Source organism: Lycium ferocissimum, chromosome 3, assembly GCF_029784015.1.
Source record: "Lycium ferocissimum isolate CSIRO_LF1 chromosome 3, AGI_CSIRO_Lferr_CH_V1, whole genome shotgun sequence".
Taxonomy (NCBI): Eukaryota; Viridiplantae; Streptophyta; class Magnoliopsida; order Solanales; family Solanaceae; genus Lycium; species Lycium ferocissimum.
In genome coordinates this window covers 49,482,985-49,496,081 of record NC_081344.1, presented here as the reverse complement: position 1 = coordinate 49,496,081, position 13,097 = coordinate 49,482,985, and the positions used below count along the sequence as shown (strand labels likewise).

At 39.7% G+C, this 13,097-nt stretch overlaps 1 protein-coding gene across 1 annotated transcript; it reads left to right on the top strand.

Annotated features, from left to right (window-relative positions):
- Window positions 1-2,490: 2,490 nt before the first annotated feature.
- Window positions 2,491-3,236, top strand: LOC132048897 (uncharacterized). Its single transcript, XM_059439580.1, has 2 exons — window positions 2,491-2,609; window positions 2,702-3,236. Exons 1-2 carry the CDS (start codon window positions 2,491-2,493, stop codon window positions 3,234-3,236), a joined length of 654 nt encoding a protein of 217 aa, XP_059295563.1.
- The last annotated feature ends 9,861 nt before the right edge of the window (window positions 3,237-13,097 follow it).

The following is a 13,097-nucleotide window of genomic DNA, read 5'->3' as shown; positions in this document are numbered from 1 at the left end:
TTACTACCTAATGCATCGGAAAGTTGGAGACTTCCGTTCGTATCATGAACTCGGACTAGATGGTAGATATAGCCCTTTGCTATCATCTTTCTTGCCTTAAGGTAGGAAATAAACCTACCTCTCGGAGTTGCCGTATTACCCTGCTGTAACACCTCGTACCTTTAACCTAAGCTTTGACCATGATCCTAGACTTAGAGAAGTAGATAAAAGATGTGAGGATTGGAATTTTCCTGTTCAGTTGTAAGATGGGAGTTTACGCCCATGAACAGTGATTGTATTTCAGTTTACGGGTCGTAAATCAAGTCGTAAACCGTTACCACAAAATTTTTGAACATTCTGGAATTTGACATTTTGATGTCACATGGTTAAATACGGACCGTATTTCATTTTACGACCCGTATTTCAAAACGTATTCGGAATTTGGGAAAACTTCCTTCATGAAAGTTGTAGAGCTTTGAAATACCTTTCCAACGGTATATTATGGGGGTCAAATGGACATCTGTGCAAAGAGTTATGGCCATTTTATTAAAGAGACACAGTGCAGTCCATATGTCAAAATACGGACCGTATTTCAAAATACGGTTGATTTAACCGGACTGAAAATCTAATTTTTCCGTAACAGTATATATTCATCCATATCAGTTCAAATCATTATTTTCATTCCTTCAAGCCCTAGATCGACCTCCTACCCTCTTCCATCATCAAGAACACCAAGGTAAGCCTACTCTAATTATTCCAAGTTAATTCTAATACATATCCTTGTAATCTAAACAAGAAATCATCATTCCTAAAACTAGGGTTTTCAAGAAAAACCCATCTCAAGGTTCAAGAATTCAAGATTTTGAAAATCTTCTTCAAAGCTCAAGTCTTTAATTCAAGTTTTGGAGAGACTAAGGTATGTGAGTTACTATCTACGTGTGGGAACATCATTGTTCTTCCCCACGCCTCAAAATCCATAAATTACGATTCTCTACTAAAACTAGGGTTTCTATACCATGCTCATGATAACCCTAGGTCCATGTTCATGATTATATTATGTATGAATTGTTATAATTCCATCATTGAGTTCTTAATATTTCTTTATGATTATTGAGAATCCGTCCGTAATCCATGAAAACCCATATCTTGCATTCCATGGGTTCTTGCATGCATGTTTTTAAATAAAAATGCTTATTTCATGAATATCCTACATGTCTACAAGTTTTCATGTAATTGTATTTTATAACTATGTTCATGTCATGACTCAAGATACACACATGCTAAATACAAGTTATGATTCATGAAAACCATGTACAAGCAAGTTATGATTCGTGAAAACCATGTACAAGCAAGTTATGTTTCATGATATACTATGGGCAGCAAGTGCCACTATTTTACATGTTCATGTTTTTGGGAGTTGCCTTAATTACCGAGGAGGGCTTCAGATAGCCTGAAACTACGTTGCCACCGTAGGATGAGGATTAATCCACTCATGTTCCGGATGATTCTCATAATGACTGGATCCTTTCATATTTTATTAAATCTCATGTTCCCTGGCAAGGATCGAGTGTTACGCAAGTGGGACGCAAGCACCGAACCATGGATCGGTTATAAGTTATTGCTCTCCCTACTTATGATATTTTTACTCATGCTTTATATTATATATGTATTCATGTTCATGCTGTAACTGTGTTTCGGTTTCACGTTCAGTTCTTATCTTTATTACTTTATGTCCCATGTTATTTCTTTCGGTTGCTTTACATACCAGTACATTCAATGTACTGATGTCCCCTTTTATTGCTCGGGGGCCTGAATTTCACGATGCGGTATCGATATACGTAACGGCACATCCGCTTCGCAGGGACAAAGATTCGTATCGAGCTTATTGGTGAGCCCCATCTCATTCGGGGTTTAGTCAACTTTTATTTTATGATTAGTTATGCATCTAAGGTATACTGGGGGCCTTGTCCCAGTAAGTATGTTTTCTAGTCAGACTCATGATAGAGGTTTCATACACTAGACAAGTCAGTTATATTATGTTAGACATTCGGAGTCGTATAGCCATTTTGGCTCATTCATGTTATTTCCGCACTCATGTTTAAACAAGTTTTTTGATCAAGTATTATGACTTATTGCATTTTATAAAGGCTCATCATACATTCACGCTATATTCCGCTCATGTTATGCCTCATGATGATTCAGCAAGCCATGTGATTCGCTCGGTCACATACAGTAAGGCACCGAGTGCCGTGTTTCGCCCAAGCCATGGTTCGGGACGTGACAAAGCTTGGTATCAGAGCCTAGGTTCAAGTGTCATAGGGATTCTATGAAACCGTGTCCAGTGGAGTCACTTTTATATGTGTGTGCGCGCCACACATATAAACAAACACCACCAAGACATTTAAGATTGTCTCACTTCTTTCAACTCTAGATCGTGCAATAGAGCTGTGTTCTCAGAAATCACTCGAACTCATGTGTTGTTTCCCATTCTACCGAATACGCCTAGTCTCAATGGATGAGGAAGACGTGAAACTAATCATTATCGATGTGTTGCTTTCAGATAGAGTTATCAGGAGTTATTCTGACTTGTGCGCATTGCATTCTTTCAGAAAATGTCTACTAAGAGAAAGGCAACTTCGAGCCCGAGGGATACCATTGATGCGACCCCAGAGACGAACTCTCAGACTCTGAGATTTCTAATTTTTCAATTCTGCGACTGTAGGTCATCAAAACCTGCTTCAAGTACCACTAATGTCCCAGCTCAGACCAATGTGAGGAAGAGGGGTTTTCATAATCCTATTTGCTGCAAGTGCAATAAGAGACATCAAGGGGTGTGTCGCTATGGCACCCATAGATGTTTTGGGTGTGGCCGACAGGGTCACTATCTGAGAGATTGCCCACAAGTGAAACAGGATAACAAAGATTTTTTGCACCCCATTTGCAGTAGGTGTGGAAAAAGACATGCAGGAGTGTGTAGGATAGGTTCGGATGTGTGTTATAATTGTGGTCTCCAAGACCACGTGCAAAGAGAATGCCCTTCAGTCAAGTACAATAGTAACACTAAGAGTGGTGGTGCAATTCATTCCCCCAGACCAGGCATAGCCAATTCAACAACACCGTTCGCAGCCCGTAGTACTCGGACACTAGCAGACCAAGGCACTGATAGGGATGGAGTATTAGGATTAAGTGGGGATCAAGCACGTTATCATGATATGATAGATCGCCAGGACTCCAATGAGCCGTCACATGTGTCATAGGTATGCCAATAATTTTCCCTCCTTGTCACATATGAGATATTATGCCCTAGATCTATTATGTCTTATGTGGTTATTGTGCAGTTGATAGTTCATATTTAAGACCCTATAAGGTAACATGTTAGGAAGTTAACTGCAGCAGGCATAAATTGTTCATGGTAGTTTTAAGCAGGAAATAGCCTAAGAGCCAACCACCTGTAATACTAGAAAGTGTCGACTTTTTTTCAAGGGTATATATATATTTTTGCCATATGACCTATGTATATGACTAGGAAGGGACTGATGCGATAAGAAAACCATGAGCAGACGATATTGAATTTTTTTTTGTAGGGTTAGTTTTAATTTATTTAAGCTTATTCAGATCAGACCTAGAGAGTATGATGTTAGTGAGTTACTACAAGAAGCAGTTATTACTATGAGATAAAAGATATGACAATTCCCTTTTAGGTTATGCGATTAAGTATTTATCCCTGATGTGTATAGTATGATATAATTTTGAAAGTGTATAGGGAGTTTGGGGTTAGTTGTTCCAATTCCTTGTTTGAGACAGATGAAATTTTCCTAAGTATGATCCATGTCCATAGTTCAGAAAGGATAGTATACAACCCCAGAATAGAGTCAGATAAGGAGGAAAAGTTAGAAATAACCTTATGCTTCACTTTAGTACTCAGAGAAGAATTAGAGGATATGATGCTAGCAAGTGGTTAACAAAAGCATAGTAAGTAAGTAAGTTTGAATAGATACAGTGAATTAAAAAATTTCAGCAGAGTTAGTAGAAGTACGATTTGAGTTACTTAGTCAAGTTAGCACTACTAAGTAGGTAAGCACTGGATACACCGAATGCGTGTTAGAACCCAAAGGGTTTTAAGTTAAATTTGAGGTATAGAAATTGGTGAAAGAAGAAAACCATCTAAGCGGAAGAGAGCAAGCTACGGAAAAAGAGTCTCGAGAGTTATCGGAAAAGAGTTTTCCCAAGATCGACAAAGCTAGTATGCCGATTATGTACATTAGAAACTCGTTCATTTAAGTAATCCAATTTTCCTATCGAGTAAGACTTGCTTGAAGTAAGCTAAATAAATGAGTCGTCGGTATTTTAGAGAAATTAGCGGAACCACTAGATGACCACTCGCTAACTTAAGGGATCCAACCGAGAGGCTTTAGATGTGTTTTGAACTAAGGGGAGATAATATGATAAGGTGTCGATATAGATGTTGTGTTTCGTAAGTTGATAGGCGTCAGAGGATAATGTCAGAGGATCACAGTTTCATGTAGCTAAGATAAAGTGTGTGGAATTCGTCTTTTGTCATGTCGCTGAGATCAAGTTTTAGGGCGAATAAAAGGTTTAAGAGTGTAACGTTTCCAATTCCAGAATAATTCATGCACTATGTAGTACCAATGCCCAAACGTACTCTACACATGCCTAGCATACGTATCTTATGCCCTTGTTAAAGCTTTACACTTCATGTTTAAGATACAAGAATTAAGACTCCATACAATAGTAAGTTATGCAAGGGAATGTTCTTTCATGTTTCTCACATCTGGTTGTACTCATGTCCAAGGTTAAAGACCGCATTCATGTCTCACGTATCTAACGTGCTTTTATACCCATGACCACGTTCTAGCTTCTAAGTGCTTTCCGAATATGATGTTGATTTTGATAATGATTGAGGAGAAGGTAACACAATAGTTTAAAGATTAAGAATCCTATGAAATGCCCACCTAGTCCTTGAACAAGGGGAAAAAAATGCTTTAGGTAAATGATTTATTTCAACTCCAAAGATATGCTACCTATGTTCTCACGTACTCGTGCCCACGACCGACTTCTTTGAGCATCCACATATAGAAATAGCCTAACAGTGGGGTTGGTAGGTAATGATAAGAGTAAGTCAAGATGGATGTCCTACCCACGATTCTACATAACTCACAATGTTCCTCTGGTTACTGTTTTAAAGTAGCTCGTAGCTTGGCACAAAGGATGCCATTTTCTTTTCTGAAGTACTTATGCCATGTTTAAGTTCAAGATGACTTTCTACTTATGCCTTAGGTGCTTGACGGACGAAGCATTTATGCCTATGATCCTTGCCTTCATGAGTCTTATTTTATAATGAGGGTGTCGACTTACAGTAATAAGAGTAAACTATGTTGAACCATGTCCCACTCGTAAGTATAGCTAAGTTCCAAAAGTTGATATCTTATCCATCCCCACGTACGTCTATGAGTACCCAAGAGTGAGCCTACAATTGTACTCTACGCAAATCACGCTTATGTCTTATTAATAGCTCAATACTTATGAAATTAGGTCCGTACGCCACGATATGCATCCATGATGTACTCATGTAAATGTCAGGTTGCTCATGGTCCCATGCCCCATGTCATGCTATTCACGTTTCATGCCATATGAATCACGTTCCCATGTACGCATGTTCCACGTTACGTCCTCCATGTACAATGCACCATGTCATGTCTGTTCTCTAAAGTAAAGTATCTTATATGAATAGTACCAATAATTCCTTTTCTCTCAGTCCTCTATAATTCGCTCACGCGAATGAGCAAGATGAGCTAAGGTATTCATAATCTTGATTAACAGCTAGCAAGATAATCAGAAGTAAGGTGCATTCCTATATTCAAATAGATATCTTTTCATGTACCCTATTGTACTTATCTCGGGAGTATTCTACTTAGATTCGACTTATTCATGTCATGCCTATGCTAGAGATTTATGAACACCTATGTTAGGATCATATTCTTGTTATACGACTCAAGTCTGTCGCATTCACATCGAGTTACACTTACATCCAAAGCCTAAGTCGTACTCCTATCTCATATTACCATGGTGACAAACGAGCATCTATGATCAAGTCTCTAAGTATCCAAATCCTACCCGCGCTTAGTATTCAACCCTCATGTTGTAACAATCATGTTTTCGACATTCGTATCCCATGTTACGATACCCATGTTTACACGTATCCGTATCTCATGGCGCTTTAGCACTCATGTATTCTCGTCATCCGCCCATGTATTTATGTACCACGTCATGCGTCTCACGCCCAGGTAATCATTTCATGTTCGTGCCTATTTCCAGTACTCATGTCATTCATGCCTACGCATTTCTTCCAAACCCTATGTATAGTAATCATGTAATCATTCAGCCAATATCTGTGTGTTCAAGCTTAATCCGTATTTATGTTAGATACATTCAAGATTCGATAATCACGTTATGTCACATCATGTGTATTAAGATGCTATGTGAGTTGTGTGTTGGTACTTTAGTTAGTTGGCAGACGTTTGAGAAATGTCGTGAGGTTCCGAATTATGAAGGAAGTCCTGCCATAAATTTTGTAGATTCCAGAGTCAATAGCGATTCTTAACCACTATTCATAAATCGAGGACAAATGTTTCATGATTCTCATTCATATAGGTGCTACTCAGTTTCATGTTCCCCATGTACATGTTTCCATGTAATCATGTATTCAGTTCTCATGATCCATGACCATGTTCCCACGTAACCATGTCAAGCTCGTACGTTTTACGTCATGTTTCTTTCATGTTCATGTATTCAAGCCATGTCCAGCCATGTTCTTAAACATGACCCATCATTCGAGGACGAATGATCCCAAGGGGGAGATATTGTAACACCTCGTACCTTTAACCTAAGCTTTGACCATGATCCTAGACTTAGAGAAGTAGATAAAGGATGTGAGGATTGGAATTTTCCTGTTCAGTTGTAAGATGGGAGTTTACGCCCATGAACAAAGGATCGTATTTCAGTTTACGGGTCGTAAATCAAGTCATAAACCGTTACTACAAAATTTCTGAACATTCTGGAATTTGACATTTTGATGTCACATGGTTAAATACGGACCGTATTTCATTTTACGACCCGTATTTCAAAACGTATTTGGAATTTGAGAAAACTTCCTTCATGAAAGTTGTAGAGCTTTGAAATACCTTTCCAACGGTATATTATGGGAGTCAAACAGACATCCGTGCAAAGAGTTATGGCCATTTTATCAAGAGACGCAATTAGCCATCCATATGTCAAAATACGGACCGTATTTCAAAATACGGCCCGTATTTCAAAATACGGCCAGTATTTAACCGGCCGAAAATTTAATTTTTCCAGAACAGTATATATTCATCCATATCAGTTCAAATCATTATTTTCATTCCTTCAAGCCCTAGAACGACCTCCTACCCTCTTCCATCATCAAGAACACCAAGGTAAGCCTACTCTAATTATTCCAAGTTAATTCTAATACATATCCTTGTAATCTAAACAAGAAATCATCATTCCTAAAACTAGGGTTTTCAAGAAAACCCATCTCAAGGTTCAAGAATTCAAGATTTTGAAAATCTTCTTCAAAGCTCAAGTCTTTAATTCAAGTTTTGGAGAGACTAAGGTATGTAGAGTTACTATCTACGTGTGGGAACATCATTGTTCTTCCCCACGCCTCAAAATCCATAAATTATGATTCTCTACTAAAACTAGGGTTTCTATACCATGCTCATGATAACCCTAGGTCCATGTTCATGATTATATTATGTATGAATTGTTATAATTCCATCATTGAGTTCTTAATATTTCTTTATGATTATTGAGAATCCGTCCGTAATCCATGAAAACCCATATCTTGCATTCCATGGGTTCTTGCATGCATGTTTTTAAATAAAAATGCTTATTTCATGAATATCCTACATGTCTACAAGTTTTCATGTAATTGTATTTTATAACTATGTTCATGCCATGACTCAAGATACACACATGCTAAATACAAGTTATGATTCATGAAAACCATGTACAAGCAAGTTATGATCCATGAAAACCATGTACAAGCAAGTTATGTTTCATGATATACTATGGACAGCAAGTGCCACTATTTTACATGTTCATGTTTTTTGGGAGTTGCCTTAATTACCGAGGAGGGCTTCGATAGCCCGAAACTACGTTGCCACCGTAGGATGAGGATTAATCCACTCATGTTCCGATGATTCTCATAATGATCGGATCCTTTCATAATTTATTAAATCTCATGTTCCCCGGCAAGGATCGAGTGTTCCGGCAAGTGACGCAAGCACTGCACTATGGATCGGTTATAAGTTATTGCTCTCCCTACTTATGATATTTTTACTCATGCTTTATATTATATATGTATTCATGTTCATGCTCATGTGTGTGCCAGTGTGTGTGTGGCTTTCACGTTCGCTCTTATCTTTATTACTTTATGTCCCATGTTATTTCTTTCGGTTGCTTTACATACCGACATTCAATGTACCGATGTCCCCTTTTATTGCTCGGGGGCGAATTTCACGACGCAGTAATCGATATACGTAACGGTGCGCATCCGCTCGCAGGAAAGATTCGTATCGGCTTATTAGTGAGCCCCATCTCATTCGGGTTTAGTCAACTTTTATTTTATGATTAGTTATGCGCATCTAAGGTACGCTTTGGGGCCTTGTCCCGTAAGTATGTTTTCTAGTCAGACTCATGATAGAGGTTTCATAGACTAGACAAGTCAGTTATATTATGTTAGACATTCGGAGTCGTATAGCCATTTTGGCTCATTCATGTTATTTCCGCACTCATGTTTAAACAAGTATTTTGATCAAGTATTATGACTTATTGCATTTTATAAAGGCTCATCATACATTCACGTTATATTCCGCTCATGTTATGCCTCATGATGATTCAGCAAGCCATGTGGTTCGCTCGGTCACATACAGTAAGGCACCGAGTGCCGTGTTTCGCCCAGGCCATGGTTCGGGGCGTGACACCTTCCATTCAAGTACGGGCTCTCCCGGAAATTGGAATCGAACTAATTTCATTCGACAATCAACATTGGCATAACAGGAAGCCAACCAATCCATACCCATTATAACATCAAAATCTAGCATTTCTAGCTCACCTAAATTAGCTTTGGTCTGATGATCACATATCACAATTATACAATCTTTATATACCGCTAGCTATCACGGATCACCAACCGGAGTAGATACCTCAAAAGATTTGATCGGCTCGGGTTCACCCCAATACGATTTGCAACATATGGAGTAATATATGATAACGTAGATCCCGAATCTATCAATGCGTACACACCATAAGAGAACGCAGTCAATGTACCTGTGACCACATCTGGGAGGACTCAAGATCTTGCCGTCCGGCTAATGCATATAGACGGTGGTGCGTGGCACCGGCGAGATACTCCCCCGCCTCCCCCGCCCGGACCGCCGGGGTCCGAGGAGTCCGCCCCGTAGGACGTACCGAAGAAGATCCTCGCTACCGATCCCGTGGCCCGGGTCCTAGCTCGCCGCTCATCGACGGGCAATCTCTCATCATGTGCCCTACTCGGCCATAAGTATAACAAGCATCCGAACCCCGACGCACCGCCCGTAACGCAATCTATCGCACCGACCGCATCGCGGCACGGAGGTCTCCTCTCGACTATAATCACCCCCGAACCGTGAACCCGGGGCCCGAACTCGGCCCCGTCCCGATCGGAAAGAGCGATCAAATCTTCGTCCGCAACCGGGGAGGTGCACTAGTCGCCGACCGACCCGAGTGCTAGAAAATGTCTCGCTCGATCCCCCTCTATAATCATGGCTCGTGCCTCACGTATCTAGCTCTTTGCTTGGCCCTCTATCAACATCACGTTCACCTCTTTGTGGAGGTTGTTGCCCTTCGAGATTTTGGGCATGGGCTTGAATTCGGGAAATGTCCATCCCGTCATGTAATGAAGTCGTTAGGCAATCTTTGAATAGATGTGGCCCTAGGCCACTCACAAACTTGTACACTCTGTCGCCCATATCGGCCACCATTGTCGGGGCGTACCTAGCCAAGGAATTAAATTGGAGGCTATACTCTCGGGCGCTCATGTTACCTTGCTTCAAGTTTAGAAATCTATCCGCTCTAGCTCGGCGGACCTCGGGCGGCAAATAATGGCGAATGAAGGCATCAACAAATTCTTGCCACACGGGAGGAGGCGCATTTTCTTGCCTCGACGCTATCCAATTGTTGTACCATAATACTGCCACATCTCGGAGTCTATATGATGCTAACTCCACCGATTCAGTCTCGGAAGCATGAATAATCCGCAATGTTCTTAGCATCTCATCAATGAAGCCCCGTGAGTCTTCATCCCGCTTGACCCAAAGAATTCCAAGGATTTAGACTCATAAAATCACAGTGCTCTAGTACTAGCCGAACGATCACTTGGCCCCACATTCCGTCGTCAGCTCCGAGCGCAACCAACCGAGTCAATAAATTAATAGCCTCTGTCCACTAGTTGACCCGAAGTAGCCGGTGGAGGAACCGGAATAAGCCCCTTCGTACTAGTGAGGAGTAGGGAGGCATTAGATAAAGCCTCATGATGTGACTCTCCTCCCTCAACATTCATAGGCGGCTCCTTCCGCCCGCCTCTTTGTCGTAGTCTTGCCCTTCCGGCGCTTTAGCTTTTGCGCATTTCTGAAATCACAACATACTCATTAGGGAGGATTAAATCTTATAATCGGCTCTATCGCACGATCTCATATGAAGAAAGATGGTCATTTTTCCTAAATGCCCTGTAGCCTCTTGTTTATTAGCGTGGCGCGCAACACACCACAAACAAGACTCTACTAGACACGGCTCGTAGACACTTCCTAGACCGAACCGCCGATACCACTCGTCACGACCCGACTACGGGCCGCGACGGTATCCGGCTAACCACCGAACACCTCTCACTTTATCGCTATCTCGCTATCATTCATACTATCTCGCTCATAATCATATAAACCGGCATTTTTTCGAAATACATTTGCTTTTATAAACATAAGCCCTTCGGCTACCAAAAATAATATATATATATATATATATATATATATATATATATATATATATACACGTAAAAGCCATGGGACCATACTACCCACACTACGGATCTACGAGCCTCTACTAGAATACTAGACATCTGGACGGGACAGGACCCCGTCATGCCCAAAACATGAATATACAAATATATACCAAAAGAGAAATCTGTGGCACTTCTGGAATATAGAGTGCTCTCAAATCAACGGCTAGCTCCTACGAGTTTGGGTCACCTCCCTGTCTACCTATGGGCATGAACACAGCGTCCGAAGAAAAGGACGCGAGACGAATATTGTACTGAGTATATAAGGCATAAACAGTAATGAAGCATCAATAAATTGAGGAGGCATAAAACAAGGAGCAATCTGTAACTAACTGAATCATAGAGGAAATCATACATGCTTGCTCACTTTCATATTCATCATCATATCATATATGCATAATTGTATAAGCTGCCCGACCATATAGGTACGGTGTAATAATCAATAGCATTAGCATCATCGTTAGCCTGCGTCCAGGATATTATTGTTATAGCCCGTATTTCGTGCGCTCGTACGTTTCGAAGAAGTCGTGGAATGTGGAAGGTAAGATCGTTTTCCAAAACTATTTTAATGCGCAAGTGGGTTATTAATATCATCTAGGAATATGGTTGATATGGAATATCGAGAAAGGTTGAGGGCGAAAAGGAAAATTCGCAAAATGGTTCATGGAAATATTTAAAAAAGGCTAGGGGCAAAATGGTCATTTCACAAGAATTCAAGAGAGTTCCAAAAAGGGGCCATATTGGCCATGTGAAGAAAAAGAATGAAAAATGATGACCAAAATAAGTCATCTTTTATTTTAGAAAAAAGTTCAAGAAAAGAAAGAAAATTCTATAAAGGAAAAGAAAAAGAAAAGAAAACTCTAGAAAAAAAAAGATGAAGAAAGAGGGCATGTGCTCCTCACATGCTTGAAGGAGCTATATATATATATATATATGACATATTAGTCATATTTCTCTACACAAAGTCAAGAAATTTCAAGAGAGAAAAGAAAAAGAAAAAAAGAAAGAAGATGAAGAGAGGGAGAGTATTCGGCCACCATGGCCAACAATTTGGCTATGAAAGATTGATCAAGAAAAATTATTTCCTTCAAGTATTCCCATTAATTGGAAGGTCCCTAGCAAAGTGGAGAACCTATTGGAGCAAGAAAAACATCTATGCTTGCAAGTTCATAACAATGGTCAAGTGAAGAAGTTGAAGGAACAAGGTAAGAATTAATTTCCTTTTGTATATTATAGATGATTTATCTATGTTGAAGTGTGTAGAAAAGGATTAAATTCATGAAATATGTGTGTATATGTGTTGGCCGAATGGAAGGGATGTGGTGTAGAAAGAATGAATTAATTTTATGTAGAGTGTTGGTTGTTGTTGTAATGTATAGGAAAAGATGGAAAATTCATGGAAAAATTATGTTTGTAGTTGTGGTGGCCGAATGGGGCGTGGTTGGCAAGTTATGGTATTTGATTCTATTTGGTATTTTAGTAGTTGTTGTAGAGAATTTTATGATGTTGAATGAAGATTTAATGATTTGAAGTGAGGCATTGTTTGGAAGGTTGTAAGAAATGGTTATGGCCAAATAGCGAGTGTTTTGGTAAGCTAGTGTAAATTGACGAAATTTGACATTTTAGTTGTCGTCGTTATGGATCATGTAATGTAGAATGAAGGTTGTCGCTGAAGTTAATATAGATAAATGATAACGAAATGTATGATTGTTGTTAAAGTTGTAGGTTTCGGATGAAGTAGTATGTTGATTAAATTGTTGGAAGATTATGTGAATTAAATTGAATTGAATTGAATTGAATTGATTGGTATTGTTGATGGATTGGCCGGGTCGAATTCCCGGATTGTTGTTGTTGATTAAAATAAGCCAAGTTGGATCCTCAGGGGAGGTATATTTATAGGGGAGATGCTGCCAAAATTCCGGCAGACCATAAGTGAAGGAACTTGAGAGGTTACGACAAGTATATGTCAATGAATCTAATC